This window comes from Malania oleifera, chromosome 3 (genome assembly GCF_029873635.1).
Source record: "Malania oleifera isolate guangnan ecotype guangnan chromosome 3, ASM2987363v1, whole genome shotgun sequence".
NCBI lineage: Eukaryota > Viridiplantae > Streptophyta > Magnoliopsida > Santalales > Ximeniaceae > Malania > Malania oleifera.
This window is the reverse complement of record NC_080419.1, coordinates 46,033,169-46,058,432: the sequence shown is the minus strand read 5'-3', so window position 1 is coordinate 46,058,432 and position 25,264 is coordinate 46,033,169. Positions and strand designations below refer to the sequence as shown.

At 36.2% G+C, this 25,264-nt stretch overlaps 1 protein-coding gene across 11 annotated transcripts in view; it reads left to right on the top strand.

The window, feature by feature from the left end:
* The first annotated feature begins 315 nt into the window (after positions 1–315).
* The window catches only part of LOC131151778 (uncharacterized), an 80,882-nt gene continuing 55,933 nt past the window's right edge, over positions 316–25,264 (top strand). For 6 of the 11 annotated variants that reach the window (XR_009135762.1, XM_058103186.1, XM_058103187.1 and 3 more), the window contains exons 1-9: positions 316–972; positions 2,022–2,083; positions 6,603–6,740; positions 6,865–7,140; positions 17,851–17,937; positions 18,373–18,474; positions 18,551–18,616; positions 20,504–20,614; positions 20,692–20,753. Coding sequence is in view for 9 of the 11 variants with exons in the window: in XM_058103186.1 (XP_057959169.1) it covers positions 378–972; positions 2,022–2,083; positions 6,603–6,740; positions 6,865–7,140; positions 17,851–17,937; positions 18,373–18,474; positions 18,551–18,616; positions 20,504–20,614; positions 20,692–20,753 (1,499 nt within the window). In the remaining 2 variants the exon portion in view is untranslated. Of the gene's footprint in view, positions 973–2,021; positions 2,084–3,787; positions 3,892–6,602; positions 6,741–6,864; positions 7,141–17,850; positions 17,938–18,372; positions 18,475–18,550; positions 18,617–20,503; positions 20,615–20,691; positions 20,754–25,264 lie in introns of those variants that run through there. The other 5 variants (XR_009135763.1, XM_058103190.1, XM_058103194.1 and 2 more) reach the window with 3 other exon arrangements.

Genomic DNA, 25,264 nt, shown 5'->3' with positions numbered 1-25,264 from the left:
TATATATATATATATCTTATATTATTCGGTTTTTCAATTTTTCGGTTTAGTTCTACATATAAACCGAAACCCACACCGAAACTGAATTTTTTTGATTTTTGTAAACTGAAACCAAAACCGAAAACCGAAAAACCAAACTGTTTATGATTTCAGTTCGGTTTCGGTTCGGTTTTCGGTAATTTTTGTGCAGCCCTGGCCCTGCGCGGCCCCAGAAAGATAGAAGGGCAGATTGGGAAATGGAGATTCGCGCTTGCTGCTTTTCCCTCTGCTCATATTTCCCGCCAAAAACAACTTCCTCTCTCTCTCTCTCTCTCTCTCTGTCACTCTCACTCGTATCCTGCTCCTGCTGCAGAGCACATCACGCACAAGCAAGGGACATGGACATGGACATGGACGCGGATATGGACATTCCCCTCCCAGAAGAGCTCGAATGGCTCGAAGCCAACTGTCACTTCCAGGAAGACTTCGAAGACCTCGAGCCGCCGGAACCCTATCCTCAAGGCGACGAAGAAGATGAACAGCAACGCCGACAACAAGAGCAGCATCAACACCTTCCGAAGCCCTCTCTTTCGATGTCAGCCAAACCCACCCTCCCCCCAATCCCCAAATCACCACCGTCTTTAAACCCCTCCCCATCTCCCGATTCGCAAATCAACGGCCCGAAACGACGCCGATCCAACGGCCCGGAAGCATCAAAACCTAGTGGCGCTGTTGAGAAACGAAGCCGAGTCGACCCTCGCCGGCCTGAGATGGACGAGGACTGGCTCCGATACTCGTCCCCGCAGGCAACTAGTGGAGTGGCGAATGAGAGGGTCGTTGAAGAGGAGAAGATTGTGTCGCGGTATGCGTCGGAAATAGACGGCGATTGCATTTCGGTTACAGGGCCTGGCGGAGATAGGGTTTATGCAAAGATTAGCTGGGCGGATAAGGGCATTGGTGGGAAGAAATTGGACACACATTCACACTCCAGTGGTATGACTATCATTTCTCAGCCATTGCTTTTTCTAATCCCTTGCTTAGTTGACAAGAAAATCGAGGGAAAGAACTTAAACGACCAAGTCAAATCAGTAGCATTATTAGGATTTTTTTGGTTTTTAATTTAGAGCTTTAAATCGTTTTTAATATAATATTTGAGAAATTTGGTATATTTTTTCTCGATGATCAATGGGATTATAAATTTTGAAAGATCTGCCGACTTGGGCTTTGTCTTTCCAAGGACCCTTTTTTGGAGTTGGGGGGAGGGTAAAAGGGAAATTTACTGAATAAAACCAAGACAGGCAGATATTATCATTCCCCGAAAGAGGGAATAGCGGGCAACTGACAAAAAAAACTTGCAAGGCAGATAAAATGCTTAGCATTAGGCAAGCATAGAACCCTAATCCCTTGAACAAAAACCCTAATACAGCAAGCATAGAACCCTAAAGCAAGTCCCATAGATTACAGCATGCTACATGTTATTGTATTAATTTCATTTTGAGATTTTAAATCTCACTTTAGGTGGGACACCTTGGGGGCAAGTTTTGTTGATTACAGGCTTCTTAACACCAATGCCATGCATGTATCTTCTCCAATCATGCATAGGTTAAACGTGTTTGGGAGCATATTTTATACATGGGTACAATTGTCAATGGCTGCATTTATGTTCTTAATGGCAAGAAATTCAACAACACTTGGTTTGATGGAAACTGGAGGATTTTTTTGTTTTACCTCGAAGTGCTACACATGGCTATTTTTGCTTGTGGATGTTATGGTTTTTGGCTTTATATTGCTACATATTTAAAAATTGTGATCCCATTTAATAGCCTGTACTTGTCATGAATGAGTTTCATGACCATTTGACTTCCAAAATTCGATCTCTCTAGTAGAGCACACTATACCTCTCGATAATTCAATATCTGGTCATTTATGTTTCTGATGAAGTTATCATGGTGGATATATACTGCATAGACTTTAAATTTAATACTTTGGAACAGTTTTAGCTTTGATTGAGTAGATTGTTTGCTGGCATGTCCACCTTGCAGGTCTAATTCCGGAACCAATTGATGTTCTATTGCAAAGAGTGGAACAGAATGCTTTCATGAAGGTAAGCATCATGTTAAATATATTATTCTCTGAAAATTGTCAACATGATTTCAAATGCTTGCAGGATCATTATATTAAATAGATCTTGCTTGATATAAGTGATGGAGAACCACTAATAGAGAACTCAAGATGTTCATTTTGTAGTTAGTTTTTTTTTTTTTTTAAAATAGTTTGGGAAAGCTCTAGTTATTTTAGAAGCTGAGCTAATCTAGTTATTTTTTGTGTTTAAGTACTTCTGGGTTATTTTGGAATTTTATGTAAATATGTGTTTATCGTTTGGAACCACTTAAATAAAAGTGTTTTTCAAAAAAAGTACTGAATTTAATAAGTGCTGAACTGGAAAAGTGTTGAAACTATAAGTGGTATTGGTTGTGTTTAAATAAGTGATATTTAGATACTTTATTATAGAGTACCATATGATTATTTTTAAACATATTTAAGATTACAAATATTGATATTTTTTAATTACCAATTTTAGTAATAATTATTTTAATTATTTATAATTAAAATTTAAATATTTTATATTAAAAATAATATAAACTTTTTATTTTTAATTAACAAAAATCTTGTTATTAATGTATATTTATAACATATTATTATCATGTCAAATTATGATAATAGTAATATTACTAATTAAATTCAAAATTTTAATTTATTTAATGTTAATTTAAATTAATAAATAGTTATTGTTCAATACAGATTTGACTTATAATAACTAATATGTCCTAATATATAGTAAAATAATATATAGTTACTTTAAAATATATTTTAATAAAAGAATTAATATTTTTATAATTAGAAACTTAAAAGATAATTATATTAATTTTCTAAAAATTTAAATATTTTCTATTAACAAAAATAATATAATATTATTATTTATTAATTAACAATCGTTTTTTTATTAATGTATATTTATGACGCATGATTATCACATTAATTTATGTTAAAAATAGTATTAATAGCTAAAATTAAAAATTTTAGTTTATACAATATTAATTTAAATTTATAGATGGTTCCTTTTATTCATTCCAAAATTGAGTCATATTTTATTAATAATTAATAATTATAATGAGTAGTAAAATAATATATGGTTGATTTTTAATTAAAAATTTAATTAATAATTATGTTAATAATTTGTTTTAATTAATATCTAAATAATTTTATTAAGTAAAATAATATAATATTTTTTTGATTAACAATAATCTTGTTCTTAATTTATATTTATAAAATATGATTATTATATTAATTTATGTTAAAATAATATAATTATTTAAATTAACATTTCTAATTTTTAATATCAATTAAAATTAATCGACGGTTCATTTTCTTCATTCGAGAATTAAATTATGTTTCATTAATAATTAATATATTATAATATATAACAAAATAGTGTATGATTATCATATGTATTTTTAAAATTTTAAAAATAGTTACTAAATTTTCTTATATTTACAAAATTGACCCTGCCTATGAACAGTGCCACTTATAATTGGCCAAAAAGATATCTTAAATTGCTTCTCAAAATCCACTTAAATAGTTCTCAAAAAAGTGGTTTTGGAAAGCTCTTTTTGCAATAAGTGTTTGTTGTAATACAAGCCAAATGCCACTTTTTTGTAAAAGTACTTATTTTAAGTGCTATAAGCACTTATTATTTAATTGCTCCGAGACGGGACTAAGTGCTGGACATGTAAGTTATTGTACAGTTAATGTATTGAATCATATTGAATCTGCAGTTTCCTTCTCTCTACCTCTCTCTCCCGCAGGTTCCTGCTCTTCTTCTTCTCCAAGATGGGACTAAGTGTTGGACATGTAAGTTATTGTACAGTTAATGTATTGAATCAGATTGAATCTGCAGTTTCCTTCTCTCTACCTCTCTCTCCCGTAGGTTCCTGCTCTTCTTCTTCTTCTTTCCTCTTCTTCTTCCTCCTCCCATCTTTGTTATGTTCTTTTTCTATTCTTTCTCCTCCTCTGTTCTGTTCCAGCTGCCAGCAGCATCCTCTTTCTTCTTTTCTGCTCTATTCTTCTCTCCTCTTTTCTCTTCATTTTCTTATTCTCTCCCCATAATTCTCTCAACTTGCTCTCTGTTTCTGAATTCTGTTGCTTGTCCAACACCTACATCAGTAAGTTTCAAGGTAGTTGCATAATTTCACAGAATTAGTCATTTTGGAAAATAATAACAGACCCCTTAGGACTCCTGTGTGCTTTCCAGGTCGATCTCTATATTTTAAGCTTCCCCCATTTTTGTCTTAGTTGTTCTTTTTGAAATTGGTATTTTTCTTGCTTAAAGCATACTAAAAAAATGATTATTAGCCATTTTAACGGTTTTGTTTTTTTTCCTTGATGTCCATCAAATCAACTTGTAGCAGTACATATTATTTATCATGCGTGATCATTATTGTAAAATTTTCCTTTATGGTGCTAATTAAAATGATTAAAAGAACTTGGTTTGGCATGAACTCTATAAGTTAAGGTGTAATCCCAAGATGGGGGTGAATTGGGTATTTTAAAATTTTATGTGTGGAAGCTTAATCAATTTTAAAACTTATTTTATACGCACTAGTATTTTAATCACCACGAAATATATTCAGCAAACAACTATACCAATAACAATAATCCTATATATGAAAGAACTTAAACTTTTATATTAATACGTGATCAACTTCACCTTATTAACAGTGCTTGCAGCAAATCAAGATTAACAATAGTTTGCTTGGTCACCAAATAATTTATATAATAACTTGACTGAATGATGTACAAACACAATACTATTTCCAGTAGCTAAATTACAATTTTTATATTCTTTGCTACAACAGATTTTGATCAACAAGAGTATTCAAATCATTCATGGCATTCACAACATTCACAAATTGAAACAAATCATTCACAACATACACAGCAGATATACTTCAATATAAATATGCTTGAAAAGTAAAAAGATAAGGGAAAGAGTGACACTGGTATTTTTACAAAGTTCGGCAACCGTGCCTACGTCCTTGCCTCAAGCAACTTGCTATGAGGATTTCATTGAACTCTCCGTTCAATAGTGGAGCACCTCTCTCCTTCAATAGGCGGAGAAACCTCTCAAGCAAGAACAACCCTCTTGCTCGTCAACGATTCACACCCGAACTGCCAGTTCACAAATGAAACAATAGCAGATTTGTACAAGGAAAAACTCTCTCAATAGAGCAGCTTTGTACACGTAAAAATCACTATGATACTCTCAAATATATATTTGCTACTAAGCTCAAAGGATTTGCAGGGTTTTCTGGGTTTGAAAAACTTGAAACTTGAAGTATAACACCAGAAATTTTTTTCAGAGAAAGGAACGACGCATAACAGATTTTCAATGTGGAAATCAATGTATTTGCTTGCTATGGGGTTGCCCTAACACGATTAGGGTTAGCCTTTTATAGCTAAGTTTGAAATCTGACCGTTTGTGCAAGTTTTGGTAACATTATATTTCAAAATTGGAAAGATATCGCGCTGTTCTCAAAATACATCGCGTGCTTCGGTCGACTGAACTGGGAGTTTGGTCGCCCGAACCAATTAAAATTAGGAATTTTGAAGCAGACAGTAGCCTTTCGGTCGACTGAACTTTACTTTCGGTCGCCTGAACCTATTCGGTCGACTGAACCCTTGGGTCGGTCGCCCAAACCAGTATTGTCTGGACTTTAAACAATGGCGGTAGCCATTTGGTTGACTAAACCATTGGTTCGGTCACCCGAAGTCACTAATGCCAGATCAGTTTGTTCAGACTCCTGTATTCGGTCGACTAAGCACAAGTCTCAGGCACCCGAACACCCTGAAATTCAATGTTCTTTTTATTTTTGATTCCAAAACTCATTTGTATCATTTTGAAAAGATATTTGGACTTTGTAAAGAAATTTTCAAAGTTGTTAAACAGGTCTCTAGGTTTAGTAATTGATCCTAAGAGCTTCATAAACAAATACTAATTTGAGAAGTACTTACATGAGACTTATGTTACAATAAACATGGAATACTATCTAAGTCTTCGTGTCTTAAGCTTGATCATCATCCAAGCTCTTCTTCAATAGCCATTCTTCATTTTACTTGTGTTCTTCATGGCTTTACAACGTTCATTGTGCTTGTAAGCTATAATACCTATAGGTACTCTTGATAGCACAATTAGATTCCGTAGTTTGTCATTATCAAAACGATATTAAGCCTTGTTAGGCCAACAAATTCATGTAAAAATAAATGAAAAAACTCATAGTAGTCAACACTATGCTATTCTAATTGATCATTTACAATACAGAGTATTATTGCACTGCAGCAGCTTGATCCTTTATATGCTCTAAGTGGCTCTGGTGACACATCATCTATTGAGGATGGAACCTACAGGAAGTCAGGAACCTATTTAATTAAGTTCTTTAAGTATTAATTGCTTGATGACATCATAATGTGTCTCTTGCTCACTGAAGCATCTTTTACTGTCTTGCCTCTGGTGTATTCCCTATGCCTTAAATTGTTCCTTACAAATCATTGTTGTGGTGCCAAAGGCTTTGCAAGCTGGTTCTGAAGGTAACAATGATGATATCCTTCAAGAAACAACAGTTGTGAATGATCAACTTTGGGTGGATAAATATGCACCAGATTCATTTATTGAGCTTCTCAGTGATGAACACACAAATCGTGAGGTACGTATTTGTCTGTAGCATTATTATATAGTTTTTATTTTTCAGAACGCATTTATCTTCATATCCTATATTTGCTTTGATTTTTGTTGTCATTACTTAACTCTGGATTCTTGTTGTTTTGCAGGTCCTCTTATGGTTGAAACAATGGGATTCCTGTGTCTTTGGATCTGAAATTAGGAGTACTACTGAAGAGGTTTTGTCTGCTCTGAGACGTCATTCTTCTATTGCTCAACATAGAAAACTATCTGATGTGGGTTTTCTCAGAAAGAATAGTGGAGCTAAATTAAGTAGAGAAACTTTTGGACAATCCAATAATTTAGATCAGGAGAACAGTAATCCTAAAGGCATTCATGAGTTATGGAACAAAAAGTTAAGGGGCAATAATCCACCAGAACAGAAGGTTAGCTATCAGATTTGTTTGAAACTCGGTTCTTTAAGTGTGTGGATATAATTGTTTATTTTTTTATGTAAATAATATATTCCTGTTAATACAAATTAAGTTGCTGAAATTTCGATTTTCGAGTACTGAAGATGATTGTAAGAATGTTCTCTCAATGTAGTTGTACGGTACTTTACATAGTAGAATTGCGCCAATGTAGGTTCTTGTGTACTGAAGTGCTTACGCCAGGCAAACAATTATTGGGAACTGTACAGTGTTACTTATCCAGTACTTCTCTTGCATTTATGATTATTAGAGTTTTGTAGGATCAATAAGAAGGTAGGGGTATTATGGAGAATAAGAAAAAAATATGCAAAGGGATGGGGTTGTGTTGAGAGTTCATTTTCCTTTCTTTAGAATTTTACATCTTTATAGTGAACTATGAAGTCGTTACATATCCAGGGTAAATTGAGGTTTGCTTTCCATATTTATCATCTGTTGCAAGGTGAAGGTTTTGCTTTGAGGGTTATGGGATCAAAGTAGAGAGAAAAAAAATGGAAGCATGGAGAACTACCCATATTTACATACATCCATATTCTGTACTGTCTTCAAATGACAATTGGCCAATTCTTTAGGTGCATATCTAGACTTTAAAATAAAAAATTTAAAAAATTTTAGAATGTGCCAAAAATGGGTTGAACCTAAAAGTGACCTTTTTAAGTATAATGCTTTTTATAACTAGGAATTTGCATTAAAAGGCAAGCCAACCTAGATACAGAACAAGATCAATTATATCTTTGTCCAAGTGTTGAGATGTGGTAAAAGCTTTACAGAGCTCCAAAGAAGAAGAAGAATATATGCACAAAGTGATCCTTGGGTTTCTGTATGATTGGCTGCTTCCCTTCACGAAGACTTTGATTCCTTCCCTCAAAATCCACCAAAATAAAGACAAAGGATACGCTCAGAACAGGGATCATATCTTTTGATTCTCAGACATTTAAGCAAAGAAGAGATGTTATATAGCATAGCCGGCCTAATCCCAAACCAGTACTAGATCAAAGTTGAAATTTACCTAGTCTTGCTGCAGCCTGCAGTGCAGTATCAGGGTGATTTGGACCTTCCCTTGCCTCCTTAGAGACATGAAACTTCTCCTACTGAGGTCATCACCAGTTAGAATCACTTCCTATGAGATGCAGGTCGGTAGGGGAATACAGGGAAAGAGAAAGAAGTGAGGGAGAGAGAGAATGAAGAGAAGGGACAAGGAAGGAGAAACAAGAAGGAAGATGAAGCAGGACAGTGAGGAAGGAGAATAAGAGGAAAGGGAGGCTGTATGCGTGGACAGAGGGAAGGGAGACATTTTTTGGACTAGAATTGGTAACTGCCTCGAATGTTCAACTACCAAAATATCTAATACCTTACAAATCACAATTAAGTAAAACAAATAATTACAAACAAACACCTAAAGAACTAAAGTACCCAAATTAACCCTAAATTAACTAAATTTCTAATTAATGTTGGAAGAAAGGAGGTGGAAGCATCTCAACTTCAGTTCAGGTGATATTATTATTTTTTCTTGGCTGTAGTGTTGTGAATTCGGAGATGTTCTAAATCTGTTAATAATTTTTGAAAAAATCTGGGATTGAAGATCAAAGTGTCAGAGTGTGGTGGCTGGTATTAATATGGATCGTGGTATTTTGGATGGTTTCAAGGCTCTAGCTGGTTGTCAGACTTTGGCTTGGCCTTTGTTCAGAGTGGGGTGGCTGGTATTAATATGGATCGTGGTATTTTGGATGGTTTCAAGGCTCTAGCTGGTTGTCAGACTTCGGCTTGGCCTTTGTCTTACTTAGGTCTTCCTTTAGGGGGTAACCCCACCTCAGTTGCTTTTTGGTATCTGGTGATTGAGAGAGTGGGCAGGAGATTGAAGACTTGGAAGAGGGTGTATTTGTCCGTAGGAGGTGTATTACTCTCACTGGTGCATCCCTTTCTAATAACCCAATTTATATTTTTATCTCTTTTTAGGGTTCCTGTGTGGGTTGCTGGCATTTTAGAGTGGCTGATGAGAGATTTCTTATGTTTTGATGCTGTAGATAATCAGAGGGATCACCTTGTTTTGGATATCGTTAGGAGACCTAAGTTTGAAAGTGGTTTGGGGCTTGGTAATGTGGTTTCTTAGAACAATTCTTCAGTTGGGAAATGGTTATGGAGATTCCCTTAAGAGATAAATTCCCAATTTGAAATAAGTCATTAGAAGTAAATATGGTATTCATTGGAATGGATGGGATACTAGAGGGAGTGGTAGTTTTTCTCATGCAAGTCCCTAGAAGTTAGTCTCCCAGGTTGTCCAGTTCTGTCCTCTTACTTGCTTCAAAACGTGCGATGGTGATTTGAATTTGGGAGGATCTTTGGGGGGAGGTTACCTTGGAGGCCTTGCTTTGGGGCTTGAACTGCCCAACCTGGAAGTTTGTTTCTCAGTTTGCCAGTTGTCCTCCTCTTACCATGCTTCCCATTCTTTGGCGTTGAACTGTGCAAAACACTCTTCTGAAAGAGATATATCTCCCCTGCAGGTCAGCTTGAAATAGGATTTCACTGAGAACTCTATCCCATTCCCTCTCAACCACCTGGTAGAACCTTCCGTGCTAACATTAATCCTGGTCCTATAAAGGACCACCAGGTGGTTCTCCTCAATTCACTTCCCAAATCAGAAGCTACCTTCTAAAACAAACATACCATCATTCTCTGCAGAGGCCACATTCCTACCATCAGACTTTTGTCCCTACACCGGTTGAATAGATCTGGTAAAGCCTTCCAAAGCTACATCCCCACGATCCTTACAGCACTTATTACGCTAGAACCTAGTTCCGTTGCCATTCCCCATCACAAACCTGATAATATGGCTTGTCTCATAATGCTTTTCCAGCGGTCAATGACATGAGAAATATTCATCCTCATTTGACAAACAAACTCTAGAAACTGTACAAATTTGTTCACAATCACGTACTTCCATAGATCTTCATCCTCTGTGTCACGTCTCTGGTTTTTGGCACGTGACTGGCCGTGACTCCATCTAAAATCCAATGAAGTCACTAGACCTAGCCAAGAATTTGTTTCACAAATCATCATTTGAAAACAAGTTAAAAAGCCAATTAAGAGTGAATATGTTGAAAACACAAGACATATATATTTCATAAGCAACTAAAAATGTTTTTCATTCAGTGACAAGCTCTTTACATTGGGCTGTACTTTACATACATCATTTTCACCCTCCCTAGTCTACATACATAACTGCCAAAATTGAACACACGCTTAGTATCTTTATTGTCTTCCTGCCCCCAACCTGTAATACATGTCAAATGGTAGTATCTTGGAGAACATAACAAGTGGAGCTCTCATTTAGGTTGAACCTGAAATTATTAAGGAATAGGGTGAGCAACCACAAGCTCAGTAGACATTCTTAACTTTCCCCTACTCAAATAAAGGTTTCAATACTTGAACACAATTTTTTACATGGATGCATGATCATAAGGTGCTTGAACACACTCTTTATTCTAGGCAATCCGTTCATCTAAAATGACCATTGCAAAACATCCAAATAGCATGTATTTACACATTTTTTTTCAACATAGCAGTGCTAACCCTTACTAAGTGCACATTTTATCTCAAACAAGTGCCAAATTCCAACTTGGCCAACCACCGCTTAATGCGGAAATACCAACAAGTGCCAAATTCCAGCTTGGCCAACCACCGCTTAATGCAGAAATACCCTCCGGAGGTTTAGGACCTTTCACCCAAGGGAGACACAATCCCTACTTTCTCAAATTCTCTAATTTCACAGTCACGAAAACACATGGTACCATGTATTTCGAACAATAACAATTCAACATATGAATACACAAGCTTTGACACAACAAGTAAAACCATCGTTCTTACAAGATGAATATCTATCACATGAAAATTTCCCAACTCAACAAGATATGAAACTACGACAACCAAAGAAAACATATATGCATTATGCAGCCATACCAAGTAATTGGAGATAACAACCTAATCTTCCTTATTAGAATTCAACTTTATGCAAGTTTCTACCCTTGTTTCCTTTGGATACCCAAAATACCTCAGTGAATAAATGAAAATTAATGAAAACTCAGTCTCCGTCTGAATTTCCTGTATTTTCTTCTGATTCTCTGTGAATTTTCCTGATTTTCTGCAGAGTTTTCTCTCCTTCTCTCTCTCTCCCTCTAGAACTATGCCTGCTAGTGGTTTTTCAGAGCTTCCAGGTGGCTGCTGCTGGTTTGTAGTGCTGCTTGGTCTCACACCTGGTTTCATCATGCCCCATATATATATTTTTTTCCTCTCTCTCTGCCCCAAATCTTATGCTATTTATATTTTAGCATGACCCTCATAATTTGCTTTCATTTGAGCCCCTCTTACCACTAATAAATCAAATGGAATTTCTAATATCAGTTAGCACAACTCAAATAAATGAATAACATGGCTAGTATGAACTTGTTTATTGCAAAACAAAGAAAGTCATGCTAATTTATCAAAGTAGTTTAAATTAACTGTGGTCTAAAGGGTACAGCTATCAGTCTGCTGCGCATCTCTCCAGCCATTTTGAAAGAAGAGCCTTATTGAAAGGTTGCAGCTCTCAACCCAAGTCCTATGTATTTGAGAGGAAGTCATACTATCTTCCAGTTCAGCAGATGGAGTTTTCTTTCTTCAGTTGTGTTGTTTCACAAAATATATCTCTGGATTTTCTCGTTTCTTGTGGCCATAGTTGCTGGGATGGTGAGTAAAGACTTGAAGTAGGTTGGAAAGCTAGACAAATGAAGCAGCAAGAGAAAGCCCCAAAAAAAGAGCTGGGTGTTTGCTTGCCTCTCAGCCCTGGTAGGTAGCCTTCTGGTTCAAGTCTCTGACTTCTCCAACAGGGATAAAATCGAGTTTTAGCCCTAAATAGCTTCAAATAACAGAAAAACACATCTAAGATAGTGAAGTTGCTCCTTTTTAGCTTTCAAATCATCAGTGTCAAATGGGAAAAGCAAGTGCTAAATCTGGGCGACCTTCACATACCATTCAAAAGACATTCTTGTTTGATTTCCTCTAATTACCCCTCAATAGGCTGAGTTTTTTGGCCAGGTACAGCGTTGCCTCCACCCTGTAACTTCCTCTTGCCCTTTTTTCAGCCCCAAGACAGGAAATCTATTAATTCTGCACATGGAGGCTGTCTTCTTGTTACCTGACCAGGCTAAAGACTTACAATACTCCCTCTGAAGGGAGATTGATGAGGCGCAGTTTAACAATAAATTTGGGAGAAGATTCTCATGCCAGCTGTTTTTTTTGGGTCGAACTCATGTTTGTTTTGCTGTTCTTATGCATCCTTTTCTTTTGTGCTGGAATGGATAGTTTTAAAATCACTTCCAATGCTCCAAAGGTGTTTCCATTTACTCTTGTCGGTGTGTGGATGGGAGGTATAGTGCATATAAATAATGAAATGTAGTGAATATTGCCAAGAGAGAAGAACAGGGCAATCCTTAGGGGCTCAAGTGTATGTTGGCATGAGGATGATGTAGAGATGGCGAGGGTTTTATGAAAAGAAGCTCTGGGTTAGCTTGAGAAATTCTATGATGATAATGGATATTTATTTATAGAGCCAGCTAGGAGTGAGGCCATTATCCAATAAAGCAGTGCCTTGACCACGCTCGGGAGTTCAGCCAAAAGGAGAAAAAAGGATTTAAACTAACCAATGATTTAGCGACATGTAGCCAAAAATAAAACACTAAGGAAATACCACATGTTGTGGTGGATAGTTGAGTTGGCTAAGGGAGGGTTAAGGGGGTAGGGCTGCCTTTAATGGACCCTGGTTTGAGCCCACCAAGCTAAATTTCTCTATGGCATTGTAGGAACTGGGATTGATTGGGGGATCTTGCCACATGTTCTTTGATCAATCCCGAATGCGTGTGAAGGGTCCGGCTCCCCGCAAAACTTATGGAATTAAAAGTTAGTAAAAAGCAATTGATATTTGAATGCAGTAAAAAATATTACAAAATATTATGTGATTGGATTGAGATGAAAGAATGTCTCCAGATTTTGGCCCGTGTGAAAAATTTCTTGATCGAACTCATGTCTGCTGGCCTGCTGTGGTTCTTATGCATCCTTTTTTTGTGTGCTGGAAGTGAATAGTCTTAAAATCCTCTTCAATACACCAATGGTGATTCCATTTACTCTATCTCAAAATAGTCTTCTCTCAGTTCGTTGCTTAATCTATCATTCATAAGCCCATACACACTAGAAAAAGCCCACCTCATTTTGTCTTCAAAAAACTCATGTAAGCAGGGAATGGCATGCTTTCCCAGCACAACATCAACTTTATTTACACTTCTGTTCTCCCACAAAATCAGAATACCTCCTGGAGCATGTTTGCTGCCAGGAACATCCCTCCATCCACCTTCCACACCATAGAGAGTTTGTAAGGCTCTTTCAGATGTCCTGTAATCGAGGTGTTAAATTTCAATAATTTTTCCTAAATTTCAGATTTCAGGAAGGATCAAAACAAGATGCTATACCATTTTTTTCTCTCAAATTTTGGCCAAAATTTCAGGAATTTTTGTCGGATTTTTGAAAATTTTAGCTGCAATTTTGGTTTTTAAAATTTAAAGTAGAACTTGGAAATTTTTTTTGAGGCCTTTCATTTTGGTTTTAAATGATTGACAATCAGAAAGTTTCATCCATAATTTCCATGATTTACTTAGTTTCTGTTGTTTTTTTTTAATTAAAATTGAAAATTCTATTGAATAGAAATTTCTTTCAAAATTTCCATTAAAATCAAAATTTTAGTCCTTGCCTCCAAATTTTTTTTTTCCTTGTAGACACAATATTGAGCTTCCACCTCTCAAAAAGGCGCTTCACCACTCTTTACTTGTCTATGTCATTTGAGCCCCTAATGTTCCAGGAAAAAATGTTGTACTTAATTTGTTGCAAATTTGGATTTTTTAACCCTTGTACTCTCTTCATCTCCTCCCTCTTGTTTACTTCCTTTATTTCATCTAGCATGCTAAGCCAATCTTTAATATTTGGTGTAATTACTGTAGATTTGTAATTAAAAGCATAGAAAGAGAATATCATGCAGCTTTTAGCTTTTTTATATGAAGAATATTTATAATAAACTATAGAACACATTTTCCACTGCAGAATAATCTATGGTTAAAATTTTCCAGTAAAAAAATAAATTAATAAATAAAAATATTATTTGTTAGTTTATCTTCATCCTTTCCACATCATGCCCTATTTTTTCTTTAAGTGTTGTATCGATGCGTCTATATCATATCATAACTATATCTTGTATCAGTGTGTGTTTTATGGATGAAGAATAAGGAAAAGGGAAAAGATAAATGGGAAGGTTTTAATTTTAAGTTCCCACCTTATCAGAATGCTATGGTTATATAATTGGAAAGTAATGAGAATATCCTTCCCATACTGAAGGGATTTGGAAGATATCTGGGAGTCTCCATTGTGAGGTTTGAGAAGGAACTCATGGATATGCTCATAAATATGGGAGAAAGATGAAGGGGGATATAGTGGTGAGGAAACTGGGAAAGAGAAATTAGGGTCTGCATGATGCAAAGTGAGGTTTGGTTAAAGGCTTTTTATGGAAATGGAAGCTGCATATGGTCTGCCTCCAAGAAACAAAGATGAGGTAGATGTAATAGATGATGGTTGACTCCTCTGGAAGGGTAGAAGAGTAGAGTGGTGGTTCTTCTTGCTATTGACACCATAGGGGGTATTATTATTCTCTGGGACAATAACAACATCAAGTCTCTGGATGTCTCAGTTTATAAGTATTGCTTCCCTTGCCTTTTTAAATTTTCGATTGCATCTCAAATTGGCTGTTTTCAGGTGTTTTCGAACCTGATGAGGTTTGAGAAGGAATTCATGGATATGCTCGTAAATTTGGAAGAAAGATGGAGGGAAAATAGTAGTGAGGAAAGTGGGAAAGAGAGATTAGGGTCTGCATGATGCAGGAAACATGAGGTTTGATTAAAGGCCTTTTATGGAAATGGGAGCTGTATATTGTCTGCCTCCAAGAAACAAAGATGAGGTAGGTGTAATCATGCAACAGATGGTGGTTGATTCCTCTGGAAGGGTAGAAGAGTAGAATGGTAGTTCTTCTTGCTATTGACACCATAGGGGGTATTATTGTTCTGTGGGACAATCACAACATCAAGTCTTAGAATGTCTCAGTTTGTAAGTATTGCTTCCCTTGCCTTTTTAAATTTTTGATTGCATCTTGAAGTGGCTGTTTGCAGGTTTTTTCGAATCCAAAGAGGTCAGACTGTAGGAGATAGGAATTGTAATTTGAGAGTGATAATCAGATTGGACCATCTATAGTGCATTGTAGTTCAGTATCATATGATTTCAAGAAAGTATAGGCTGCAGGACTTCAGAAGCTATGAACGGTTTCTCCTTCTTTATTCTGGGGCTAGTCTTATGGACCTTCCACTTCAAGGGGGCTCATGACCTGGTAGGCAAATATTGAATGCAGAGCTCACAGCTAATGAATGTGTTGACTCCAGAAGCTGGGGGGAGGACCCAGCTCTCACCTGTAAGATGGGTATATAGAAGGCCTACGATCATGTGTGGAGGGATTTTTAATCTTTTGCTATAAAGAGGATGGGGCTTGGTAACGAGTGGGTTAAGTGGATAAACTTGTGCGTATCAGTAGCAAGAATTTCTACACTGATCAGTGGCACTGCATAAGGCTTTTTTCCTAGTTCAATAATTCAAGAGGCGCGAGACAGATCTCTCTCTCTCTATCTCTTTATTCTAGTGATGGAGTCTTTTTAAAGGATTTTGAGTAAGGCTGTTGAGGGAGGTTTTCTATGGGACTCTAAAGTGGGGCAGAATGGCATTTCTGAGCTGGAGATTTCTCATATCTCTTCATGGATAATACTGTATTTTTCTTGTGGAGCCAAAGTCAATCAACTCTGATAACTCATATGCATCTTCCTTTGGCTTGAACTTTATCGGGTTTGAGGGTTAATATGAGGAAGCTGGTGGACTGAGTGGGGAATGTGCAGCAGCTTGCCAACAATCTGTCTTGTAAAGTGGGGAAGTACCCATAATGCTGGCTCCTGTTAGAATTATGCTTGAAGGCCAGATCAGAGTGGAATGCAACATCAGTAAAACGTGCTTTTACCATTCAAACTTTTCAAGCTTTTAAGAGCTTATGGACCTATCCTTTCCCCTGAAAGTCCATTTTTAAGGTTAAGGCGTCACGAAAATTTGCTTTTTTTTTTTGGTTGTATTTTTGTTTTGTTTGGGAGGCAGTTAGCTATTCTTACAGTTGAGGAAGAGAGGGGTTATTATATTCAATTGGTGTTTTATGTGCAGGTCAGCAGAGAAACCCCCAACCACCTAGTAATGCACTGCATGTTTGGTATGGCAATTGGTTTAACACAGCTTGGTTACACTGGAGTCTGCAGTGTGCAGTCCCTTCTGCTGTGCTGGAACTGTTGCAACTTCATTGCAGAGCGAGAGAATGTTGGATGGAAGTTCCCCATTGTGTGTTGTGGATCATTTGGAGAGAAAGAATAGAAGTGTATTTGAAGGAGTAGAAATGCCTGTACAGATAATCAAGAAACAATCACACACACCGTATATTTGGAGTTCTGGAAAAAATTTAGACCTGAACTTTCTGACTAGATTGGCTTTTTTGATTTCTGATTTTGAGCCCGTTCTTATGAAACTCCGACACTTCTAGAAGCCTGAAGTGCAGTGTCTGACAAGTCAGATACTGACACCTGCTCAACACATATTTGACACATTTTGAAAATTAATTAGTTAATTTTGATTTTTAGAGACACTTCTTGCACTGGAAAGCTGCTTCGTTTTGTCCCTTTAATTTTGTTTTCAAACTGGTACCCCCAACAAAAAGAAATGGAGAAATCAAGAGACTGAGAGAAGAGGTTCTTTGACATTGAAGTTGGACTTTGGAGCCTTTGTGCCACTGTGCAGTCTTGTATAGCACAGTCAACCCTCCAGCATCCAGAATTCCCCCTTCATTCTCTATATCTATCACCAGTTTGCCACTCTATGAATTTTTTAAAAAAAATTATGCATTTAAATTTCTTGAAGAACCATGCCCATTGCCCACCATCGGCAATGCGCCTGAGTTTTTTTTTTTTTTTTTTCTGTTTTTTTTGTACTGATATTCTATTAAATGGATGTAATTGATGATTGTATAAGTGTAGTTCGTAAAATGTGTTATTGATAATTTTGCATGAATGTGGCTTATATTTCATTTTAAATAAAAATTACCATGATATTTTTCTGTAGATATAGTGGGTAAGTTCTAGATCTATAAGTATAAGAGGGCAGCCCAATGCACAAAGCTTCCACATGTGTGGGGTCCGAGGAAGGGGAGGACCACGATGGGTCTATAATGTGCATCCTTACCTTGCATTTTTGCAAGGGGCTGTTTCCTAGCCTCGAACTAGTGACCTCTAGATCAATAAGTGTGCATATAAATTCCTATCCCTTAACATTAACTGAAGAGCTCCAGATTTCTTGCAATATGACATGCCTGCTTGTTCTGAATATCAGACAAAGGCACTTCACAGAATCTGGCAACTGTATGTGCATGTGTGTGGACAAACAGCTCAAGATTTTTTTGGTATTTGTTTTTGTCTGAGTTTATTCAAAAAGGCCTCTGGAAAATAAACTTTATGACAATTGTAGGTACTTTTACTTTGTGGTCCCCCGGGGCTTGGAAAGACTACACTTGCGCATGTAGCTGCTAGGCATTGTGGTTACCGTGCAGTAGAGGTATGTTTATTTCAATATGCTCATGTGCATGCTTAGCAGCATCCTTTCACATAATCAGCTTGATCAGCAACAATATGCGTCTGATAGTCGCACTAGTCTGTCTAATAATATTTATTCTATTCCAGAAGAATAAATTATTCTTTATGATAACTTGATCCTCAGGGTTTATTGTTGATTTTTTCATAACTTGATGTCTCTGTCTAATATTTCTATAGATTCATAATTTGTTTGTCTTTATTTCACATATCTTTCTTTATTGTGATTTGTTATTGGTTATTACTAAGCTAAATACTTCATTTTGACGAGAATGTATTGCTTTCTACATATTTTTTGTGCACCACATGTCAATTGCATTAGTCTCTCATATATATGGGCTTTGGTTTCTCTGCATTATACAGGATTTTGTGTTCTTATTGTGGTTTTGAATCTCTGCAGATAAATGCTAGTGATGATCGGTCATCATCAACAATTGAAACTAAAATCCTTGATGTGGTTCAGATGAACTCTGTTATGGCAGACTCAAAGCCCAAGTGCTTGGTAGATCTAATTTTCTAAGTTTTGCACATTGTTTTTTATCTTTGCTTTTAGAGTCTTATCAACTGCACTTCTGAAGGTGATTGATGAAATAGACGGGGCTCTTGGTGATGGCAAGGGTGCTGTTGAAGTTATTCTTAAGATGGTAATGTATGTGACTTTCTGTATGAAATTACTTTGTCTCCAGGCATGCATGCAATTGTTGAGATAAGTATGGTCCATCATCCTTAAATTTTATTATCTTTTCAGGGGTTATATTGGTGTTTTTTTTTACTGTATTTTTGTTTTTAGCTTTTCATTTTTTGCTTTTTGTTTTTTGTTTTTTTGCATTTTTGTTTTTGTTTTGTGTGTGTATGTGTGTGTGTGCCTTGCGCACGTGAAGCTTGGACTTGTTGGTTGCTTGTTCATGACAATAACAAATTTGAAAAACTTGAGGAAAATTCATACTTGGGTGCCTCATTAGACATTGTTGTCCGATTGTTCAAATGAAGACCTGGCATAGATGTGCTGATCAACTCAACACCTTACTTGGATCTTCAAAGATTGGTGATTTTATTTTGATTGTTTTCTAGTCTATTTTGGTTTCTTCTTTTTATGGCGGAGGATCCTTTTCTCATCTCTGTACATTCTGTCCTCTTCTATGAATGCGTCTTATTAAAAAATTCAACACCTTGACATTTTGGAAAATGTTAAGGAAGTTAACCTCAGTGATAATTTCTTACCTTGATATCACAGGTTTTATGGATCATAGGTTTGAAATTTTTTTATTGTTGCATTTTTTAGTTTTCAAAAACAGATCTCAGTTTTGAAATCAAATATTACTTTATTTTTAATCAATGTTTTCAATCCAATGAATGAGAAAATGTGCAAAAGGTTGCATAAAGTAAATGTCCTCTTCATACTTCTGTGCGTAGATTGCAAAAAAAATGTTTGTTCATTTTGTGGGTTGCCTGAAGAACTGGAAAAAAATATACACAACATATAAAAGCATGGAGATTAAGGAGTGTTTAAACTTTTTAATTGGAAAAAAATGCCCTACTTTATTTACACAACTTTCAACTCTCTCTCATTCTCTATCCTGATTTAGAATTTGAGTTTGATAAGAACTCTCTGAAGTGGAATTCTAATTGTAGATCAACAAAGCGAGTAGGTTTCCCAAATTCATATTTCTCCTTTTTTTCTCTCTTGAATGCACACCACTTTCTCTCATTATTAGAGCAAACATAATTGACTTTTTTTTTTTTCAACGAAGAGAGAATTCATTAAGAATGCAGGGAGGGGTGCCACCCACATAGAAGCAAAGAAAGGTTGAAATAAAAAGAGCCGTTAGGTAAAGTGGTATTCTAACATGGTATCAAAGCTGGTTATTAGGACGTCCTGGGTTCTAGTCTTGTTGCCCACATTTATTTATTGGTGTTTAAAAATGATTGTATTGCTTGTAATGGGTGTTATTTATTGTCTGTTTCTCTCTGTGCTTTATTGGGCTGCATGTGCTGGGGAGTGTTAAAGCTTGATATACATTGTTGGCTCATGACCAAATAGCTTCAGCTTTTTGGTTTAGTGGTATCTTAACACAAACTTTGAGTTGTAGCTCCATGTCAAGCCAAAACAAAATCCAACGTGAAGTGCTAACTTTATCATCAACACGGTGCCAAATTTATGTCCTATCATAATAATTCCTAAGTGAAAATGCTATGAAGTTTGCATAACATGATCATTGCTACAACAAGATGACATGAAGTTATTAAATTTCAATTATGTGTTTTTGTTTGTATTGTGCAAATGTGCCTGAACATGGCTTGCACAAGTTTTAATGAATGTCAAGATTTCGTTTAATGAGGTTGAGAGGTTGCTTTGTGTTACACTTGAAGGATCAATATTGTCCTTTACTTATCTAGTATGCTTAATTACTGATTGTTTAAATATCTTTTCCTTTTATTCTTCCTTATGTTGTTTTAACTTTTACATTGCATTGCATCGTGGAAGAAATTGAAGTTTTTAGAATTAGAGTGACCATTTGTTGTTCATGCAGGTGTCTGATGACAGGAAGTTAGACATTGAAAAAGGAACTGGGAGCAAGGAGGAACAAATGGGAAGAATTTCCTCAAAAAAACGGCATAAGACTACCTCGCTGTCACGACCTGTAAGATTGAACAGCCATACATGGTCTACTTAATTTATTATTTTTCAGTACTTTTGTGACCGTGGTGTGATATGTAGGTGATTTGCATATGCAATGATTTGTATGCACCTGCCTTGAGGTCATTACGCCAAGTAGCAAAGTAAGTTTAAATATTTTTGAAGGTTGGTTAAATGTCGTATACGACTTAAAATTATACTATGACTATATGAAGCCATATCATGATTGCATGACACTTTCTTTCTTCTTCTTCCCATATGCATGCATGCACACACAGCCCACACATACACGTATATAAATATATAAAAGTACTCATTTATTTATGGTAAGAATGCTGCCATTTTTCAAACTTGGATAAGCACTGACAATATTTTGTTATTTTCAGTGAAAACAATATCCCTATCTTGTGGATTCTTGGCATAAGTTACGTTGGAAAGGCAAGAGTGTGAAAGCATAAAATTGGTTTGGGATAGAGTATGTTTTGGTAGTGTGGGAACGACACCATGTTTAGAGTACACAGTATGAAATAAATTGTCTAATTATAATACACAAACAGTATTAACTAAACGAATCCTATTTCTTAATTCTAGCTCATTATAAAAATCTGGCTGATGAGTTTGGTTGTTGCCATTATTGTATGTTTGAAGCAATGTGGGCAAAATTTCCTTGATTCAAATCAACCAGTCATGTTGCGTTGATTCTTTTGAGTAATATTATATGGAAGTACCCATTGATTAATTATGAACACTGTTTTGGACATAACTGGTAATATCATTACTCTTGTGTATTGAAAATGTGCTTATAAACCATTTTATTGCAAAAAAAATTGTGGGAAAAAAGAGAGTTTGCTATACTATCCTTATCTCAATGAATGGAACGAGAAATAAGAGGAAGTTGTTCACACTGCAGTTACAGGATGTTAGAAAACATGGAAGTTACAACTTTGTCTTTGAACATAAGTTGTAATAGCGGCTCATAGTTCATAATTATAAGATTACAGAAAACAAAATTGGAAAATTAAGAATATTTTTAGAATATTTTTTAGATTTCAGAATAGAATATTCTGAGTATTAATTAAGTACTTTATTATATTAAATTATGAGGCATTGGAAAGAAGTCGTATGTGCGGTCCTCAATATCTAGTTCTTATCTTCTTTCATTTCCTACTTCGAACAAACCATGGAAAGCCAACTGTAAATGTGCAGTCATAATTTAAAATTGCAGAATCTTCTTATTACTGGTATCAGCTTGGCCGATTTTATCTCTTTTGTGAAAATATATCTAGATTTGCTCAAAAAGGTGGAATGTGATTTTGCTCCAGTCTTGAGTATATTTGTAGCAGTTTTAATGCTATAATATTAGCATTTAGGAGAGATCATGGTATGTTAAACTGAGTTATCAAATCAACACATTATTTGGTTATAAGACAAATTATGGCTACGATATCTATAAGAGTTACAAAGTTCATTCTCTCACTGAAAAATACATCATGTATATAAAATGATGTACAATAAAGTGATAGTTTTATTTGCAGTAATTTAGATAAGCATTTTGAAGGATGGAGTCTGGAAGGTACTAAGGAGAGTATAAAGATTAGAGTTCATTGTGGAAAGAGTTTGGGAGAAAAAGGGGGAGAAAGTGAGGAGAAGGATGGAAGAAAAAGGAGTATGAAGAAAAGCGAGTTACTTCTGCTGAGATAACAAGAGAAGTGTTAACAAGAGATGCAGGAGTTAATTTTAGCATAATGGAAGAATCACTTGGCCAGAAGGGTGGGACCAGTGAGGGGTTGAGTAGCTGCAAGGAAAAAAAAGTGGGGAGATTTTTCAGACAGTGACAGTGTGGACACTAGTGATTTTGACCGTGCTGGGGGTTTACTTTTAGATGAAATTTTGGGAACAGTATGCTTATGTTTCTGATTCATCTGATATCTTTGGGGATTTAACATATGTGCTGTGCTGCCTCCTCCATTGGAAGGATTGAAGGGAATTAGTATTTTTGAAAATGATGGTAAAGAAGAAAAGCAGTTGGGAACAGATGAAATTTTTTCACTTACCTATAGAGGAGGTCTCTGAGGAAAATCTTCAAACTCAGTATTTGTTGGATGAATTGGGTCTACACATGTCAGATTACAGAGGAATTGAAATTCAGATGGATGCTGGTAAATCTAAGGTTAGAAGGGTCAGAGGGAATTAGCAAAGTTGAAGTGTTTGGTGAATTATGATGGGAAGGGTTTAAAGAGAGGTTTTCTTGGGTAATGTTTGTGTAGTTTTATTTTTATATATTTATTTATTGTTTATTTACTTTATTGAGTAATTCTTGTCCATGCAGATGATGTAATTTCTCTCTCTTAATACATCTTCTTCTTTTATCAAAAAAAAAAAAAATGTTAAATGTAATTATTATGATTACTCAACCTGTAGTGTGTAGAGATTTTTGTATTCTCACCCTTGATTTTAACTCTATGAGGCACATAAGCTCGTTTGATAATTCATGTGAAGCTATCTACTAACACCTGCCTCTATTCATGAATAAATAACTGCTTTGGCCAGGGCCACTATTACTTCTTTTTCCTTTTTCTATCTTTGTTGGGTGTTTGGCCTCAATTGCTTGTAACTCTGAGCAATGTCCAAATGTCTGTTTCACAACCAAGTTTACTCTCTCAGTAGGAAGGAAATCTTCCAATTTTAAGGATTTATTAACAATACTGAAAATTAATTTTTCTTTTTAAAGAAAAAAAGAGTTATTAACGGAAAGAGCACAAGGTACAATGAGGGGAGAACAAGATGTCCTCCCAAGAAGAATATGAAATACAGCCAAAAACATTTTTATAAGCACTTCCTGCCAATCCCTCACATGATCGAGCAGAGGTAAACCCCCAAAGAACTCGTAGGAAGGGACCCAAGCAGAGGCCAAAAAGACTGCTCTATCCCACAGTAAGATCGGGGAGTTATAATTGAAGGTTCTTGCCTTTTATTTTGACCCATAAGGCCCACAAATAGCAAACACTGCACTACACAAATTTCCTTTCCTACTACCCCCAATGCCTCAGTATCTCATGAGCAAAAAATAACATACACTCCAAGGTGGCACCTTGGCTTCACCCAAACAAAAGAAAGAGGGCATTCCAGAGGTGGGTAACAACCCTACAATGTAGGAAAAGCTGAGCACTCATTTCATTGTACTGGTGGCACATCATACACATATTAGGCTTGAGAGTCATGTAAGGCCTTTTAGTCTGAGGTAAATCATGTGTGTTAATCTTGTACAAAGTCATAGTCTAGATAAACGTTGAATCTCAGATGAAACTCTAGCCTTCCAAATGATGTGGCTCCAAGGGGAAAAAAGGTGGGTGTGGGATATTTGAGAAGATGTTGAAAAAGGGATTTGGTTGAAAAAAGATTTGGCGAATTGCCGACCCACACCCTCTCATTTCCTTCTTGGACGAAAAAAATTGATTTGAGGTATTGAGTAAAGTTGTCAGCTCAACAACCTGTTTCCTTGAGATTCCTAAAAGTGGAAGTCTCATAAAGTAGAGCCCTGTCAGAACAAAAGAAGGTGCTATTAGGTGTGTTGTGGATAGACAATAGTTTAAATAGGTGAGGCACTAATGACTCCAACGAACACTCTCCCACCCAAGGAACCTGTTAGAAGCAAACCCTGCTGCCATTGCGTACTTTGAAACAAGTCAATAGGAAGAAAAAACTAGCTACTTGAGACAAGAACTTCCAGGGGCTGGCATGAGAAACAAAACTGCTTCCTCTATAGAATGCTACCTATTCTGATGCACCTATACTCCTTGTGCCATAAGGAGTTAACCTATGAAAGGAACCTTCACAACCATTTTCTTAGTAAAGAGATGTTTTCGGAAACCACATTCTTTAGTCCCAAGTTCCCAGCTCCCTTCCAATTTGAGTGTATGGACAATCTCCTAACTAATAAGGTGATCTCTCCTATTCTAACTAAAGAAAGTCTTGCATCATCCTCCTAGAATCCTAGCATGCTTGGCCACCTAGAAAAGAAATAGAAAATAAACAAGGAAGTTGGAGAGGGCTGCAATGGTGAGGGTGGTATGGCCCCATAAGAAAAGTACGCCCTTTTCCACCCCTTCTACCTCCCTACTCTCTTGATCAAAGGATCCTAAAAAACGACAGAATTAGGATTTCTCCAAGAGGAATGCCAAGATAGGATAGTGGCCACTCCACAATAGTGCATCTCACCATGGCCTTAAAACTCTTCCCAATCCCTGCTTTCCATATTGACGCCCACTATCCAACTCTTGGTCAATTTGATCTTCAACCTTGAAATCCTTTTGAAATTTATAACAAAATGATAGCCTTTTGAAATTTCTTGGCCTTGTCCTATAGAAATATAATTGCATCATCAGAAAATTGTAGATGAGACACCTCCACCTCTACCCTACCTATCGGAAGTCCTCTAAATGCCCCCAGTGTTGTGCCTGTTATTGCATCCTACTCAGGACATCCGCCCCCAGGGTAAAAATAACAGGACAGTGGGCTCCCTTGCCTAAGCCCTCAAGAGGGTTTAATCCACTCTCTGAGCTGCTCATTCGACAACAATAGAAATATTGGTTGAGCTTAGGCATTCATGCACTTTCTTATCCATATCTTTCACACGTCCCCAAATCCTTTCCTA